The sequence below is a fragment of the Diuraphis noxia genome, unplaced genomic scaffold (genome assembly GCF_037042655.1).
Source record: "Diuraphis noxia isolate RWA-SAM2 unplaced genomic scaffold, SU_Dnox_SAM2 contig0005, whole genome shotgun sequence".
Classification (NCBI taxonomy): domain Eukaryota; kingdom Metazoa; phylum Arthropoda; class Insecta; order Hemiptera; family Aphididae; genus Diuraphis; species Diuraphis noxia.
Window position 1 is genome coordinate 10,623,545 of NW_028301715.1, and position 20,840 is coordinate 10,644,384.

Consider the following 20,840-nt stretch of genomic DNA (forward strand, 5'->3'; position numbering starts at 1 on the left):
TGTAATGATCTGTATATTTTATAGAAGTGATCATCAATACTAACTATGCAGAGTACCTATAACATGCAGACTACAGAGTAATGAATTTGATAGATATGGAAATCGTCAAGCATGATTTTTGATTTTACGTACCTATATAGTGTAGGAACTAGAAAATCGTAAATATGTAGATATTTTATGTATATAAATTATGAATATATTGTAAAAGTACATATTATAATTTATAGGTATCTACCGAGTATCTGCCTAATATACGTATATAGTATATATACCTACAATATTATACATATTACCTATTTACGAGTATTATATTTGTAATATAGCGTATATGGTTATAAAAATAATATAAGTCCGATAATAATGTGTCTTCGTATCAAACCGTGAATTTTTTTTAACTTTATTCTCCTTTATGGCGTATTTTTGTTTTAAAAGTTTCTTTGGTGGCGTCTGACATGAAATCGTACGTGAAGTCAAAAATATAATCGTAATTATTACGGATTCTGTTTGGTGCCCTTTAAATCATATTGGTTTATATATCAGAACTCTATACAACTATATACTTACATACAACATAAAAGTATAATTTGTATAATGTATATGTTTTATATATATATTTTATGAGTGATCATATTATATAAACAAACCATATAACATATGTAATATATACCTACTTGGTTGCACGAGCAAGGAAAAATTATCTTTGAGCGTGTTACGTGCATGAATAATTTTAAATAATAGCATAAAATAGTAAATATAAAATAATATCAAACCAAGTCGTAGAAAACCAACCCAATGTTAAAATACTGGGCATCATTTTTGATCATAAAGCTTCATGGATCCCCCATATTCTTAATCTCAAGAACATTACCACGCCAAGATTGAACATCATAAAAACTCTAGCTCATACCTCATGGGGAGCCAAATCTCAAACCCTCCTTAAAATACACAAAGCATTCATACTATCGAAACTTGATTACGGCGCTCCAATCTTCTCATCAGCGAAACACACCAAACTTAAAATACTGGAGACTATCCACAACTCGGGAATCCGACTCTCCATTGGAGCCTTCCGTTCTAGCCCCATCAAAAGCATCTTAAACATTGCTGGAATTCCATCCCTAGAAGTACGCTGGAGAGAACAAACCCACAAATTAGCAGCAAGAATATCAAGATCCCCCCAAAATCAAATTCACCACCCTAAACATACATTCAATCACACTTATATAAAATACGACCTCGAAAATATAATCCCATATGAAAAATCCCTATGCCCCCCATGGCAGTTCAGCATGAATATTAACATTGACCTACATCAATTCCCTAAAAACTCAACCTGTCCCCACATTTTCAAGAATGCTTTCAGAGACTTTTGCTCACGCGCCCACCCACAAACCCATATATATACAGATGCCTCCATCATCGAAGGACGAGTTGGGATGGCTATCATATGCGATGAAACTACATTACAATGGAAACTCTCAGACAAATGCTCTATTTATACAGCAGAAGCCCTGGCGATTCTTAAAGCTATCGAGTTCACCATATCTGAAATAAACGACAACAATATTACAATATTTAGTGACTCCCTCTCAGCTCTTACCAGCCTCCAAAATCTGTATTCCCCTTCTGATATCGTTAGAAAAATTCAAAACACCCACTACATAGCAAAACAACAGGACAAAAACATCACATACTCTTGGATTCCTGGCCACTGTAACATAGACGGCAACGAACTTGCAGACACAGCCGCCAAACTCGCTCACACTTCCCCAAATTCTATCAACCTACCCATTTTCTCTCTCAACGACATAAAGAGGGTCATCGAAAATGATACATTACTTCAGCGTCAAAAGGAATGGAATGAAATGTCAACCAAACTGAACGAAATCAAGAGATCCGCCTTACCGTATCCTTCTCCAGATAACATCTCAAGAAAACACGAGACCTCTATAAACCGTCTCAGAATTGGCCACACACACCTTACACACTCCCACTTAATGAAGAAGGAAGACCCCCCAGTTTGCACATGTTGCGGAACACTACTTACTGTAAAACATATCTTAACCGAATGCAGAATATACGACAAAGAAAGAAGGCTATATCAAATATCCAACCACCTTGCTGAAGCACTCAACCCGGACCCCAACAATATACACAAGATCATACTATTTCTCAGACAAACGAATCTTATAAACAAACTGTAAATTGTAAATAATACTATTCATTTAACTCCTAATTACTACTACTTTGTCTTGTTTTAAATACTAAATCACTTTGTATATCTTTTTAAATATTAATGTAATATGTAAATATACTAATATATAATGTACTGTTACATCCAATGGCCATAGACGCCGCGGATAGTTGTTTAATAAAAAAAAAAAAAAAAAAAAAATAATATCGTGGTTTCACAGTGCACACGGAGAGAAAAATATTTTAACACTTATTGATCACTGAAACGTTAAATAGGTATATTATATTATTTGTGAAATCGGTCACGTAGGAGTGTACTCAAAATTCAGTTAACTTCACAAAGCTGACGGAGCACATCACTATAAAATCGGCAGAAGATCCGCGTCAACCTAAGATTAAAACCACGGCTACCACAGGATATACTACTCTCACCCAAAGAAGACACCTCAGATTCAGACACGGATCTGGACATATAATTATCCAAAAATTAGTAAAAATTGTAAAAAATTGAAAATTGTAAATACTATATTACTATGTAAACATATAATCAAAATTTGTAAATTTATGACTTTGTAAAAATACTCGGTGTATTGACACAATAACATTAATAATTAAAAAAAAAATCAGTTACACGCGTTTTAAATAAGTAGGTAGATACAGTGTACATTTTGTAGTATTTTAATTCAAATTTTTAGATAATAAACATAATTTTCATTTAAACTTTGATTTACTTTGATTAGAATACTAAATAGTATAGAAAAATCTATATTCGTACATCACTACGCTGTATATATAATATATTTTCTATTACTATATTTTGTACTGTTAGGAATTACATTTTAAATATAGACTGTAATCTGCATTTTTATAGCTACTCACCAAGAACCCATAGTGCTTTAGTATGTCCATTTTGCACATTGGGCAAGTTCGGTGCTCTAACAGCCAAGGATCTACACAGCTTTTGTGGAATTCATGTCGGCATGGTAGTATTCGAACTACCTCGGACGGTTTGTATGGTTCAATACACACTGCACAACAGTCCCCATCACCAACGATCTCCTGTAAAACGATGAGTAATTCAGTAACATTATTTCATAATTAATTTAAAAATTCACATACAATATACAAAAAAGGGTTCATAAAAGGTTATACAATGCCTCACCTTATTTCAAAATACATTTGTTGAAACTATTTTTTTTTAGTCTTTAGTTCGTCGATTCAGGTTTTTTTTTTATGTATTATCTATTATTTAACTATCGTTTAACATTACAGTTAACGAGTAATGCAATATAACAATTTAATTTAACACCTTACAGTATGATATATGTTGCAGAGCTTTAAGAATATTAAACATGTACTTTTATGGTGCTCTTCAAATGGATTTTTGCAACTTCATACTTATCTATATCTTATATTTATAGTATATTTACTATTATACTGCCACATATAATATAGGTATAACTATTTTGTAAATAAAATTTAAATGAATAGTTTTAAAACATTATGAGTTATAACGCGATATAAAAATTAATATTATATCAATTAATATTTAAAAATGTAATTTTTATTTGTTAATGAAGCCAAATTTATTGGCTGTAAAGTTTTTATACTAGCAATTTGATAATTGATAAATTATGAATCATAATTTATGATATTAGTAGCTCAACAATCAAAATATTTATATTTAACTGATATTTGTATTCTTCTTCTCTCGAGCTTGCTTTCATAATTTATATAGATTTACATTGTAATAATCCATTTTAAGTCATACGTTTTCACCGAAGCATTTGCAATTTACATATAGACTATAATAGTATACAAATAAATATAGGTATGTTAGACGTAGATCTACAGCCTACAGGACATATTTCAATATTTATTGAATATTGTTATCTAGACACGGTGTTAGGTACATTTCACAAGTTGTCTATTGTCTAAGTATATACGTAAATATTAGTTTTATTGGCAAAATATTGAAATTATTTACATAATTCGTTCCAGAAATCTAATGGTTAAATAAATATATGTGCTAATATTATCTTAGCTAACTGGACGCGTAAATAGTTTACGTGAATTTACTTAACTTTACCTTGTCATCCATTTTGATGTGCTTGGTAGGTATCTTGGACAACGCTTTTTTGGCTGCGTTGCATAATCGTCTCTAAAAATTAAAACACAGACATAGGTACATGATTATTTTTTATTAGTGGATACTAATATATAGTGTATATAACTCAGCTAAATGCTTGTAAAGTTTATTTTTGATTTTTGTTTATCGCCGTTCATGACATACAATAAAATACGATGGTAAATAGAACAGGTCGAATGTTCATTGTATAAATAATGATTGTTATTGTTATTTAATCAACTATAAAATTGTATTCATTTTAACACTTTTTTCATATCTATTAGTTAGCCTTATGGTGGACGGTGGACGTATATTCTCACTCATGTCTTCTGTAGTCTGAACAACGCATTCATATAATATATAATAATATATACATAATATAATTTATACATTGGTCAATCGGGTATAATATGCATTTAATGTACCTGCTACTTCCACTTTCACTTCCTCATTTCTCGGTACATATAGGTTTGTTTCGTTTTCGTAGATACTCAACATTATTTTTTTTTACTCTCATACAATAATATATACATGACACATCATTATAATATATACGCATGCGTTAGTACCTGCGTCTAACAATATACGTCATATTGCAATTGCACAATGTTTGTTTTAGTTTGAAAAACATTTTCTCCTAAACGTAAACACTGGTAATTATTGATCATTGAATATTATTATAATTTTACTTTTTAGATTCTTAATGAAGCGAAGATTATATAAGCTAGTTTCATAACAATGGATTTAATTTTTTTTTCGTAAACTTTAGAATTATAGGGTAAAAACAGTCCTTTAAAGTTTCAAGTTAAGTAATCTCAACTATTTGTTGATAAGTCCTTAACTATCTATCAATTGAAAGTCGAATCAATTTGTTATTTGGCTGTTTATCTAAGCGTAAAAAAAGTTACAAAGTTTAAAAGAAATCGAGAAAGGTTCAAGCAAGTGTTTTTACGTCCAAAATAGTTCTAAATTTATGATTTATCATTGATTTAATTTACCGAAACACAAAATATGTAGCATTCCTAGCTGTTTCAGTAAGTCAATTGTACTCAAATAATACGTTTTTTTTAATTAAGGGTTATAAAAGTTTAAATATCATATATTTATATTTTATTTTAGTGATGAACTTACCGATAATTGGTCTTTAGCGTGTATATACCGGAACCTTTGTATGTAGTAGAATACAAGCCATGCCAAAGATATGACCATAAGCACTATGAATGATATGCTTACAAATAATACGGAAGTCCTGAAAAATAAATACCAAATTTTATATTTACTAACAATGATTAGGTAATAAATTTTATTTAGTTTACAATATTCACGAATAAACATAGTAACTCATTAATTCATGATATATCGTTTTTAATATAAAAGGTTTTATTTAAACCAAGTCATACAACTTAAAATATCATTCAAATGTTTTAACAACTAGACCGTGTAAATGAGGCATTACTACCTAGTTAACTATTATACAATAATGAATTGTGAATTAATTACATTATTATATAGATTATAGATTATTATTTGAAATTAGTTTGAAATTTTAAATTATTTGATAAAAATATAGGTAAGTTAGTATAGTTTTACAGTTATTTTTCGCATGGAAATATTCAAAATTTAAATGTGTTATTATGAATACAAAGGAATTTTGTTTTAATTCATCAAATTATTATTGAGTATTAATGTAAAATGTGTGCTTATAATTCTCATTTGAAATCGTTATTTGTGCTATTGATAAATATATATGTATAAGATTTGAATTTAAAATTATAAAGTTAAAAGGAAAAATCATACTTACCAAAGAATTAATTAAATTTTGAAACATATGTAATATTATGATTATATGAATCATGCAATCCATGTGTTATCAATTCAAAGAATAATTTAATGCGATTTTAAAAATGTTATTTAGAATTAAAATAATTATACATTTGTATGAAAAATTTTAAAATTAGGAGAAATGAATTGGTTATTTAATATTTTTTTTCATATATTCATAATAAGTGAAAAAAATAGCTAATTTAATATTTTTAAACGAATTGTGTGGAGTCCAGAGACCATGGCTTTAGTATTTAATACAAGTATAACTCGATCATAGATATCACTAGTTAGAGATAATAATGTATTATTATTATGTTAATTAGATACAAATCAATACCAACTAAACCTGTCATCTGAGGTCACAGATTTTATTTAACGGACAATATAGGTATAAATATTTTTTGTGATCTTTCTTTTATTTCACATATTCTGTGTGGTGGTGATTACGATTTTCAACCATCATCAAAATTCTAAGTCGTAATTTACTACGAGTATAGTTGATTTTATATGTTTTTAGTGATTAATTTGTAATATTATTAATACACTGATGTTTATACTATGAGTTATGAATAGGTTTAATGTTCCATAAAAAAATATTTTAATTCACGCACAATGCACAAAAATATAATATGATTGAATGTATTTATAAATTAGTTTTTAGAATTTATTAGCTATTTCCTATAGGAATTTCGTTTAAACGTTTATACATATGCCTTGGGGTATGTGTTACATGTTAACAATTTTAAATATTTCAAATATTTTCAGTATAAGTTACCGAATTAAGTTTTGAATAAATACGAATGTAAGACTCTAGATGTGTCATGTGTGTGTGTGTGTGTGTGCATGTTATATTACGATCAAATCCACTATATGAACGAACATTAGATTGTATTAAAGACAATAGGTATTACAATTTCCTTGTGTGATATTTTGAATTAAATATCATTAAAATAGATTGTAGTACAAAGGGGTATTCATTTTGTTATCACAGTCGTTACAAATTTGTGTTGAAGTACTTAATACTAAATTAATAGCTGTAAGTTATCGGAAAGGCATGCAAATGTGATATATATAATACTATAAGATATAGCTTAGTGTATGGAATGAAAATTAAATGTAAAGAAATATTAATATAATCACATTTTTTTTTTAGTAGTTTACTGTTCAAATTGAATGTATGTATATTGTATAACAAGTCGCAATAAATCGCATTTTATCTAATCTTATGGCATATGATATAATGTACTTATTTTACAACGACCAAAACATTATTTCACCCGGAGACAATTCACTGAACCCGTAGCTGGGATAGTCGAATTGCACTATGGTTCAAACAAGGGGATTGAAAAAAATATTTAAAAAATAAAGTTAATTTATATGTTTGTAAAACACTAATTTCTTTTCTTCTTAAAATGTAATTATTATTATTTTACTTTTTAATTGTGTACACAGTATATTACTATAATGTAAATTATAAGTATAATATATTAATTATTTAATAAAATTATTTAAAAAAAAAAAATATTACACATTTACTTTACAATATGTAATATGTATATTATATTAGCATAATAAAATTATATTATGTTTGCAAAAACTAATTTTTAACCACACTAATGATTAAAATCATTGTTAGTGCTAAGCCTGTAAGCAGGAAAAGGGAAATGAGTTGAAGCTTTTTAAATTTGAATGCAGTTGGAACATTATCTGCTTACCCTACTGCAGTTTGATCATAACCTATTTTTACGTGAGCACAGTTCATCCATTACCTTTTTTTTAACCCAAGTTCAATTCGACTAAAATAAGATCTTACCCGCCTTAAACCATAGATTGATATGTAAAACTGTATTATCCTGTGAAACCCGGAGAGGTGGCAATCGTGACTATAATATGTCTACCTCAGTACCGTACGGCGTTCATTGACAAATTATAAGTCCATTACAGATCGTTTAATAATTTGATCAAATATCATAGCCAAATATTGTTAGGTACATAAGACACATATATAGTTATATTGAACAATGGCTATTCGCATAGTTAAAAAAGAATAAATATTGCATCAGGAATTATTGGTACTCACCGATAATAATATGTCTAGAACTTGGAATTCTCATACAATTATTCAGATAACCAACGCGGAATATTGATACCAAAGTGTACTGTGTTTCAAAAAGAATCGTTTATTTGAATTCTAAAAATCATTAATTTTGTTATTCTTTATTTTGTTAATTAAGTTCATTTTTCGGAGAATTTAAGTCCAGAAGCTGGGATGAGGATACTTCGAATTTATTTAAATAATAATAATATTATATTTTAATTATTACTTCAACATTGACAACTGTTACCATTTAAACTATAAAAGCCTGTTAAAGTCCATTTATCAACGCATACAGTAATCCAAATAAAAATTATCAATAAGGTAACAATTATAAGAATAACAACCTTGTAAGTCGCAATATTTAAATAAGTATTTATATTAAAATGTTAATTAAATTGGATAAATGAATATTTTTTTTACAGCCTATAACTTTTTTAAAGTTTTATAACAATTGAAAATTTTATAAATAAATTAAAAAAGAGTTTAAAAAATATTAAATCAACTTGAATAAAGATTGAAAATTAAATAAAATCAGAAAAATTAAAAATTAGAACCAAGTTATTTATTTAATAATACTTTATAGATTTGACATTGAGTTCGATGTTAGCACTTTAAAAAGGTTATTAAAATTGGTATGTCTTGTTTGATAAAAATCTGTGTGTCCTACTTTAGGTAGTCTATTTTCTTTTCTAAATGTTTGTACATCACATTTAACGCGACAAGCATAATTAATTTTAAACTGCCTTATATAATCAAGCGTGGACAATAATAATTAGTATCGTTTTATATCTTTCATAACAAATTGTAAACTGACAATAATATTATTGATATTGTAAAAACATTATAGTTTTAAAACTTGAACTATAAATCTTGAATATTTGAAAGTTGTTCAAACTATTGGACTTTTTAATTTAAATAGATAACTACTAACTATATTATGAGGTACAATGACTTTTATTCTGGAAGTACTCGTATTTTCAACCTAACCATGTATTAATTTTGTGTATGGCATATAATTAATTACATATTAGAATAAACTATAAACTATGATTATTAAATATTACATTTTTAATAGAAACAATGATACGCGTTCATCATTTATAATGTTAATATTGCACTATGTAACTTGCTGGATCGAGGACTTATTATTATAAACTACACTTAATCTTTAGGGATACTTAAATAATTTCAGTAGATACCTAATAATTAACACACAAATAAAAATAAAAATTTATTAGATCCATCTCATAAAAATTCAATATTAAATTTGAGACAAATTTCAAATTTATGATTCTGCATAATGTAAAAGATACAAATATTAAATACACATTTTTATGACACAATTAAGTGTTTGAATAATATTTTTAATTTTTGCAATTTAACATTTAACATAATTTCATAACCTAAAATGGTTTTGAAATTTAAATATTTGTCAATTCGTTGTTGAAAAACTTGATTAATAGTTTAAGTAATTCGTAACTATACCGTAAGCTCTTTTGGTTTGCATTAAATATGTTGGCTTATAAATTATAACGTAAGTATATTGTGTTTATGATGTATTATTTTTTTATTAATATTTTATTAGAAAATTAATGTTAATAGTTTAATATTAATAAATAAAATATATTTTCAACCGGATTTTGAATAAATAGTTAAAAAATAAAATTATTTTATCTTGATATTATTATATACATATTATATTACTATATTGTCAATGTATATACCTACATTTTAAATTGTTAGCAGTATAGCTATTGCCTATTAGATTTGAACGCAATTTAACAATAAGGAGCTTAATTAAAATAATTATATTCATTTAAATAGACCAATAATGATTTAAGTTTATACATATTATTTAAAAAATTTAAAAATTAAAGTTTGAGTATTTAAATCGATTATTAGTAGATGTGACGGTGTTTGACATTGTCTTTCTAATACTGAACTATAATTGCAATGACCACGCACTATTATCGAAGACCAATGACCAATAAAAATTAGTATGTCAAAATAGAAACCTTTAGGTAACAATGACAAAGAAACGTGTTCTAAGCATGGTCAATGGTCATATTTTACGTTTAGGCATGTGTTAGGTATGTATGGTTACATAAAATGGACCATAGTCCGAGATTATGTTATCAAATTTCAAAGTAAACTAACTGAACACCATTTTATGCTATTCTAAGATGACTTTATGTTATTAAACTTTTGTTTTTAATTAAATAGTTAATTGTATAATAATGTTATGATAAATCGTTAAAATATAAAATATTTTTATATTACCTACCTATCACTTTCTCGTTAGGTTAATTTTCATGAGTACCATAGTTATTAGTAAGGATCGTCGATGGAAATTAATGAATTGAACAGACAATATAGAAATATTAACTTATAAAATTATTTTAAATGATATTCTAAAACCTGTTTAACACGATGAACGGGAGACGATATGATAACGTAAACACTAAAAAATAATTTGAATAAAAGTTATCGAAATTGAAAAAATCAGCTTTTGATTTTAACCTACATTTATTAAAAATGTAAGTATTACCTATGATTCGCTTTCTGAATCAGTATCTAATGTTACCAGATTAGGTTTACCACCCATTGGTCATATTAATTTCTTAAGTTTTTTATGTCTTTTATTAAGCTTAATTTTTATTTTTTACTACGGATTAAAGTTGATATAATTTTCATATACGTGCTAACATCAAATATTTTTAATTTTGTGGTCAAAAGAATATGACAAAAACAACAAACAATGGCAAAGAGTGAAACAATTGTATAATCGAAACAATATCCAGTGTTAATTTTTTTTTTTTTAATAGATATGGAAATGAAATAAATATAACAACACATTAAAAATACTAAAATGATAATAGTATTATAAAATAATATTTTTACACAAAAATTATTGTTATTATTTAAAACTAAAAAACCAATAAAATCACGTTTTTTTGATTTTGAATAAAAATTATAAGATAATTTTATACGAGTATATTAAGTATAACAAAATAAAAAAAGTAAAAAAATTGTATTTTAAAAATATATCAAAATATACATACCTAATATAATACAATAAATCCGTGCCATAAATTCATGAGCTAAAAATTGCATTTCAAATGTTTTTGCCAAAAACTATTTTGTAGATCTAAGTACAATCTTTAAAATTTAAAAAAAATATGTTTTATTAATAACGAGGTACAACTGAATTTTTTAAATATTATGTTGATGTATAAATAAATAAAATTAAATACTGAGGCAGTTTTGTTATCATAATAATGATTGATTTAATAGTTTGTTATGCACTTAAAACATCAGAAATTGCATGTAAGTTATTTATAATCTTACAGATAGACAATCAGATATTAATCTAGGGGCAATCTTTAAAAACAATTTATGAATTATAAAATATATCTTTTTTTATGTAGAATCTACATTGTAGATAAAACATAATTTTGTAATATTTGGAATGAATTTTGTAAATTTTTATGTATTATTACTATTTAAGTCGAAGACTCAATAACGGGACTATTGTCTAGTATTTTGATGGTTTTGTATTAATTATATGAATAAACAAATAAATTATTATTTAATTAATAAAAAATAATGTATTAATTTTAATTTAATTTAATGTCTTTAATTTTAAATTTTTATATAAAACATAAAGATATATATTAAGTACTATTTACTATTGTATTATTGACATTAAACAGTCAAATTTTCTTTCAGCCCATTACACAAATCTATTGTTATATTGATTCATGTTTATTCATTGTAACATTTCAGTATTAAAACAATCTTAATTTAGGTACCTACTTCCACATTTTTTTATTGATGATTACAAATCACTTTTGTAATCTGAATGTCTGCAGTAAAACCACACGAGATTGGATTATAATAGTTATAATATGTAGGTACTGAAATTAAAATAATAGATTTTATAACCTAAGGCTTAAATTTTTTTGTATAGGAGTTTAAGGTCAGAAAAAAATGGACCTGATCAGTTAGTTGATTCATAGAAATAATTGGGTACGTCAAATGTGAAATGAGTATACATACTAGTTCGTGATCTTCCGGAATATTACTGACCTTACGACTTTGCATTCTCACTGTTATTTTTTATGAATTTGTTGGCCGTACTTGAGAAACCATTTTTTTAATATTACAAGATCTATTAATGACACAATATATGTAATGTTTTTAATAGTTAGTTAATTGTTGGCTAATTAACAATTAGTTAATCCACCTATTGCAAATTGCAGGGATTGAACTCGGTTTCTGAAAAACGGGTTAGAATCCCGGTTTTTTCATTATTGAATACCGTAACCGAAACCGACACCAAAAGCTTTAAAAACTGGTTAAAAACTCGTAACTGAAACCCAAGGTCTTTAAAAAAATATTTATTAAACCAAAGTCGAAAACATAGAATTGAAAAACCGTTCTTGATCCGTTCTTGAAAAAACCTATTAAAATTTAAAACTGATATCGGTTTCTTCGAATTTTATTAAGTTAATTAATATTTCTAATTAAATTAAATTAATTGTAACTTTTTACAGTTTCTTGGCCTAAAATAGTTCGTGCCCTTAACAGTTAATAAATAATAAAAATTGGGTCGATAGTCATTAGATGCAGAAAAATCAATTCAAAATTTATTCTTAAAAACCGTTCCAAACACCAAATCCAAACATTTTTAAAACCGTTCTTGAAACCGGCAAATTTTAAAAACCTTTTTTGAAACCAAAACTAAAAATTTTGAAAAACTAATCTTAAAACTTAAACCAAAACCAGAAAATGTAGAAAACCGTTCTTAAAAACTGAAACTGTAACTGTTAAAATTTAAAACGGTTTCGATCACTAATAAATGGTAAAATAGATTCATTAAAAAAGAAAACAACCAAAATACCTTAATTTTAAGCTCATAGTTTGACTATTAAGGTATTTATATATAAAATATATTAACTTACATAAACAAATATTAAAATACAAAATAAGTACACTCACAAACACATTGCATGATAAGAAACAAAATTATAAATAAATTAATAAAAACAATGATTATAAAAGGTATGTGAAAGAAACAAGAGTTATACAATAATACTATAGTAGGTAGGAACTGAAATAATTTATTATTTTGTTTAATTATTTAATGAAATAAAAACACAAATATAAAAATCAAATCGATAATCTAAAAAAACCAAAACAATAACGTCCAAATAATTTGGACACTAGGACATTGCAAAATTCACGGAAATGAATTAGCCGATCATCACGCAAAAGAACCCATAGTATCCGAAACTCCAAAACAAAAAAGTAACACAATATTAGACACAAAAAAACACATAAAAATAATCACTCAAAATATAATATGGCAAAATCACTGGTCAAACCAAAACAATAAATTACGTGAAATAAAACATAACATAAATCCCTGGCCGCAATACAAAATTTCAAGAAAAACCGAAATAATAATAAACCGACTCAGAATCGGACACACCCACCTCACACATGGACACTTCATGAAGAACCAACCACCGTCAGAATGCACCACATGCGGAGTAACCCTCTCAGTAAAACACTTAATGACAGAATGCCGATCAAATGAAGAAGAAAGAGAAAAACTAAATATACCAACCAACTTATACGAATCAATCGGACCCGACTGTCAACCCGAAAAAATCATGTCATTCCTCAGAACAACCAAAATAGATAAATACATTTAATTAGAATAAATATAGTCAACAGCCCTTATTATTGTAATTAAATTGACACCTAAAACATGTAAGTTTTAAGTAATAGTATAATGTAAATTATGTATAAAGCTAATGGCCCATGTCGCCGAAACTATAAAGATCAATAAAAAAAAAAAAAACACAAATATTGTTTTGTATGCATTAAATTAATTTATCGGCATTGTATCTGTTATTTGAGAGGGAGGTTTTTAAATACGACACAAATTTAAATTATAGTTTAAATTTACTGTTCTTTTCTCTTACCTTATTCCTTAGCAATATTTTATTTTCTTTCACAGGTATTACGAGATATATTTATATCCCATTAAATAAACATCCGACAGTTATATTCACACATAGCAATTATCAGTACACCACAGATTTCTATAATTTTTAAATTTTTGAGTTTTAAAATAGTGTCAAACTCTTGAGTCTAAAATATATAATAAATCTAAAACGCAAGCTTCTTGATGAAAAAAGAAATTATAATATTTATATTTTACGTGTGTCACATGAACTGTTTTGTACATAGATGTAATATATATATATACATACCATATATATATGTTAATTAATTGTTTAAGCAATGATTGAATAGGTACCTATTACAATCTCAATAAAATGTATTGAACAGCATAATTATTGAATTCAAATTAAATATCTTGATATAGTTAGGACTTAATTTTAATTATTTTGATACTTGACTTAAGTATTATTTTTAGAATATATCGTTTACTATAAAATATCCAATGGCATTTATAATTATTATCAATACTAAAATGTAATTATATATAATTACTTAATGATACGAATAACATAATATTCATCTATTGCATAATACATTACAAACAATTTTTTTTTATCTATTATGCAATAGAAAATAAAATACTTTATACAAATAATATGTGCATTATCAAAAAAGAAAAATCATCTTTTTATTTAAGAAAATGTTAATAAATGTTAATATTTACTAATTTTATGATAAAATTCTATTTTATATATTATTTCATTTTTCATATCATTGACAATTAACTAGGAATAAAATATATTAGAATGTTAGACCAACTATCCCAAGTCACTTTCTTTCTCCCAAAAATGTCCAATTATTAATACTCAACAGACTCCGCTATTTCCACCCACCTCTAGAATCCAAACACAAAACCAACGTGTCAGTTTTTAATTCAATAATCAGACCGTTCATACATGGTTTGCAAATTTGGGCTTGGACCGGTCAAGCATTCAATTAATATTCCACTTATTTAGTCTATCCAAAATTTCGTCTTCACACTATTAGATACTGGTGGTTACTGGTTTGGGACTAACATAAAGACTATAAGATTAAAAATGTCACATAATTAGCTAAAACCCATATAATATTTTAATCCCAATACAAATCCCCACATCAAAGCATAGCTCTAACTTATACAAGTGGAATCTGATATATCCTGAAATCGGGATTTGTCTGATACCTATCTTACATATATGTAAATTAATGAACATTTTATCAATGATTTCTTCAAAAATTCTTAATTTTAAACCATGTTATATATTAAAAATTCTTATAAAAACATAAATTAATTATATTATACATGTACCTACAGGTATCCAATGACAAAATTGACGAAATAAATTGTTATTTTTTGTTGTTTGTTACAGTTTTAAACGTGCTATTTAATTTTCACTATAAGTTTTCTAAAAATCCCAACATGAAAAAATCTGGGGAAGTCATGTTACTGATACATGATATCAATTATCAGATCAGTCATTGCATAATAAAAACGATTCTGAGCGGAAATTGTCAGTATATAATCGTATTTCTACTGACTAATGATTTTTATAAATATTCACATTGATAATAGTAATTTATTTTTCTGTAAATAGATTTTAAAAAAAATATATATTGCACTTTTTTTAAAAATTCTTCTAAGGATACACGCCTGATGTTATTAGCCTGGGTAATTAAATAAGTTTATTACTGAGGGAAAGAGCAGACCCCCACGTAACATTTTGGGTCTCTGTACTAAATATTTTTGCGGGCTCTATAAAATATTATAAAATATAATATAATAAGTATTCCTATCAAAATTTCAAATTCATTTCAACGGGGTCCCGTGGGGGAAGGGAACGGTTGGTTAGAACACGTATATATTATGTGTTAAGAATTTGTCAATAAAAATCTTGGCTGTAATAGTGACACCGGCTGATGCTAGATCACAGAACACGTTACCGACACCGGCCAAACACCACATCACACCAGGCTACTTATATTAACATATACCTATAACTGTTTTTAATTTTAATAAAGCAAAGATTTATAATACAAATCGTTTGAAATTAACCTAAATACTTTTTAAATTATGTTTAGTAAATAATAATATAATTATACGTAATGGCAAAAACTTTCAAATCCCTACCAATAATATTTTTTAATCAAAGAAAATAATTAAAATCGTTTTTTCATTGTTTTAATATTACATTTTGTTCCAATTCTAACTAACATTCTTTAAAACCAATTATGTATATTATGTATTTTTAAAATTTTTGTTCGAGAATCATCACAGCTCAGTAATAATATATAGCACATAAACTTGTTCTATTCAAGTATTTGTATTTTATCTATTATAATATTTTGTTATATTTATTATTTCAAGTTATTATTTCTAGCTTTTTGAACTTTTCAATTCAACCCCAACTTCCCTTCCCCCTACACATAACACAATCAACTTACGTACGATTTAAGATTCAAGATTTATAAAAGTAATTAGTTATTAAAAAATGGATATATACCTACAGTTAACAAATAAACACCATAGCATAAAATAACATTCTGGACTTATGAATTATTTGTTATTAATATAAAATGCTCAATATAGTGTTAATAATAAATAATAATCATAATGATATACTTGATACAAATATTTTATATTTTATAGTGTTATGTATAGACTATACGGTAAACTAGCTGATTGAAATTGACACTGTGCAAATACAAATTTAAAAAATGTATAATGATAAAAATAGACTTTCTACGGATAATATAATTAGAAATGCCATCCAAATGATAATATTATATTAAAAAATTATTATTGAATGAAGATAAATTAGGATTTATATGATAATACATAACGTACTTACAATTTATTATCTGAATAATAAATGATAATATATTTCATGCGATGATGCAGTGAGTTAATACAGTTTAGAAACGATACAATAAATAGAACTTCACAGAATCCCTACTTTTAATTATTTAATAATTTTTTCATCTTATCATAATGTAATATTATTATCCTCATTACAATTATAGAATTATTTATTTCTTATTTTTGTTCTTCTTCACTCTTCTCTTCCAACTATATTGAGCTCAACACCACCATCTACCTCTTTACATCTTCTCCACTCATGCTAGTTATTTATAAATTAAATTTTTCCTGAACAATTTAAGATAATAGCAAAACATGCAATATAAATTACACTTTTTTAATTGTTTATAATAGCTAGTCCGTTATATCATTTGTTATACTATAATAGTAGTTATAACCAATGATAACGACTTGCATATCATTATTATGTTTTATGTCATATTTTGTTTATTTTTTATAACACTTGCTAACTAGTTGTATATTTTGAACACAATAATTAATAAAATAATATAATAAAATAAATATTCCAAGACTTCCCCTGTTTACCGTGGAAGATTGGAGCTACATTATTTTTTTAAAACATATGGAACACAGTGCTAAAGAGTAAAGACCCACAGTGATAAATGTACAAATTTATGTATATAAATGTTTACTTAGCAAAAATAACCTGAAATAGTTCATTATGTATCTAAAATAAATAATTTTTTATCGTTAATATTGGGGTGAACGATTTTTTTAACATTTTATTATTTAACTATGCATGTATATCAATAATTTACCTTGGTTATCATCATTATTCGGTATACTATACAATAAATATTTGATGGCATAATAATGTACATATTATACATACTACCTTTACATAGCAAGATTATGATTTAAGATTTTAACGAGTCACATATTTGAACAGATTCTATTAAATAACTAAAAATGTTATACACATATTATAATAGTTCTAAAATATTACCGAAATAATAAAGGTTTAAAACTTTTAAGCTTAAAATAGGCAGTAGAAAGCTAAGATTAAATATAATATTCTGTAATAGATACATTCAAATGACGAATTTGATATTACTTGATCAGGAAATATGTGGCTATTATTAAGTTTAATATTATCACATATTTAACAACCACTTTGGCCCAAAATTTGAATAAAATGCAATATAAGCAATTAAAAAAAGTAAAGTACCCATTTGTTTTTGTATGATTTCTGAATTATAATTAAAGTGCAAAAAATGAATAATATTTAGTGTCTACTCATTAACATATTATTATAGGTGAGTGTGTTAATTAATGTTAATATTTTTAATCAATATTTTGTATCAAAAAAGTAGAGTTCATCTGAAAATATTAAAATACAAAATAATATAGTAAAATAATAATAATTTAAAATTATAACATCGACTTTTTATACATAGACAATTTGGTTACATAAGGTTAGGTTAATAAAGAAACATTTTAGTGAAAAATGTAGTTGACAAAATAATACTATAATACAATTGGATGTGTGAATTGATATGGTCATATGCGTGTTCTTGAACACGCATAAGTTTAATTTTTTTGTCTATTTATCCGTATTTGAAATTAAATTTACACGTGCCTTTTTAGCTGTTATTGGTTTTCATCTCTAATTTCCTTATCAATACATTTTATACACACGTATTGTATAAGCAACGGCATTTTTCAGTTTTCTTATAACATAGCTTTGTGGTAAAATAGAAAAACACTATGGCTCAACCAATTTAATATATAAATGTTATATTTTATATGTAGGTATCTTATTTTACGTGCAATTACATTATATTGCAGTAATTTACCTGTTAATGTTACCGTATGGTCTGGTGCAATGACTGGCAATTGTGATTTTCACCATCACCCTTCTGGTCATGTCGTCTAGCATTCGAGCCATGTCCTCGCCTTTCCATTTATACGTGAAAATTGCACTGACATTTCCTGCAATAAAGTAAAGTCAAAATTATCAAACATATATAAGTGTAATACACTCAATGCAGATATAGTGTTCCGGGGGTGTTTGTAGGTTTTAATTGAATAAGTATGGTGGTTACTGATTGGTAAGAGGTCATAGAAAGAACTTTGTGGCGACATCGTCTAATGGATTCGTATGATTTTCATCGTTTTTATAAATATAGAATGTCCAGGTGTGCCATCGTATTTAATCGTTTTTTCATACACCTAACGCAAGTCAACACCGAGTTTTACTGTTTATATTATTATTATTGTCATTTACCTTTTTATTTTTTAGATAACAAAAGGTCTAACGATAATACAACAAACTAACCAAAACGAAATAGTATTTTGGATGTAGGTCATGGCTATAATACTCATGTAGTAAACACATAATAATCACAAGTGTATATTTTTCTGGACCACGTCAAACTCATATTTATTTTTAAAATAACTTGTTACCAATTTTGTAAAGAGCTGCAAGTTCGATTAGGATTGGGATTTATCATGTGCATGGTTAAGAAATGAATAATGATATTTCATGCACGTCGATAACCGTTTACAGCTAAACATTTGAAATGGAAAATTAACGTGCTAAATAATGCAAGATATATATTTCTTATTTGTTTTTTAAAGAAAATCCATTTCAAAATATAACATGAACATTTTTTGTTTTATATAATCTAAAAAGTGTGTTTCTGTTATTTTTAAAATTAGAATTAGTCAAATATATGTGTAAGCACATCCCACGAATAAGTATAAAAAATCTTGGATATCTTTTACATTCACAGACACTATTTTCTCGCTATAATTTAAATCTTAAATCTTATTTTTTTATATAATAAGGTTTCATATTGTTTTAAATTTCAATAAATTATCAAACAAAAACAAAAAAACTGAATGTATGGAATATTGATAAAAAATATGACATACATTTAATTTTATACATAAAATTAATCAAAAAAGTTTTTTTATAAACTAATATTTATATAGGGTCATAAACCTTGCAATAAAAAAGTAACAACTTTGCCAGTCAATATAATATGTATCCGAATAACTATAGGTACTAATGTTCAGTGGTTTGTTTCAAATTTATCTATTCATTCAAGCATGAATTTTAAATTAAACTGCTAAAATGTATTACATATCTAACATTTGAGTAATCTATAACCATAACTCTTAAGTTATCAGTATATATGATTAAATGTATTAAATAAATAAATATTAATATTAATTTCACGACAAGTCTAAATTAAATATTCAAAAGGTAATTTTTATTTAATTTTTACAAGTCAATAGAGTATTATAACTATTTTTTAGAATCGTAAATTCGTAACAAAACAAACAATACCTAGCAATTTTTATTAATAACGTGTAGGTACAATATGCTGTAATCAAAATGCTATATCATAATTTTTTGTTCACAATTTTTGGCAGATTTCCTTAAGGTTAGGTTTTGGACTCTACCATATACATGATACCATAAGAAGATAATATTTTTTATCAATAATTAATAGGGTAATTGCATAAAATTTTTTAACTCTATTTTACAACTAATTATAAGTGATAACATAGATGCATTGAATTTTTAACACATTTGGCATATCTTTTTAAAACTTCAAACATTTTATTTTTATCTATTACGAAAAAATGTAATAAGTAACTAATGCTAAGCATAATAATATAATAATATATAACATCAAAAACTGAAATGTATTTTTTTTCACGCTTGAACCACATGAACCCAATAAGAGTTTACT

General features: G+C 25.9%; 1 protein-coding gene across 7 annotated transcripts in view; it reads right to left on the minus strand.

Moving 5' to 3' along the window:
• The window catches only part of LOC107169317 (ring finger protein goliath), a 57,699-nt gene that overhangs the window by 13,290 nt on the left and 23,569 nt on the right, over positions 1 to 20,840 (minus strand). For all 7 annotated transcript variants that reach the window (XR_016192009.1, XM_015519033.2, XM_015519032.2 and 4 more), the window contains 4 exons: positions 18,933 to 19,068; positions 5,453 to 5,570; positions 4,283 to 4,354; positions 3,073 to 3,252 (listed from right to left, as the gene is read on the minus strand). Coding sequence is in view for 6 of the 7 variants with exons in the window: in XM_015519033.2 (XP_015374519.1) it covers positions 3,073 to 3,252; positions 4,283 to 4,354; positions 5,453 to 5,570; positions 18,933 to 19,068 (506 nt within the window). In the remaining variant the exon portion in view is untranslated. The remainder of the gene's footprint in view (positions 1 to 3,072; positions 3,253 to 4,282; positions 4,355 to 5,452; positions 5,571 to 18,932; positions 19,069 to 20,840) is intronic.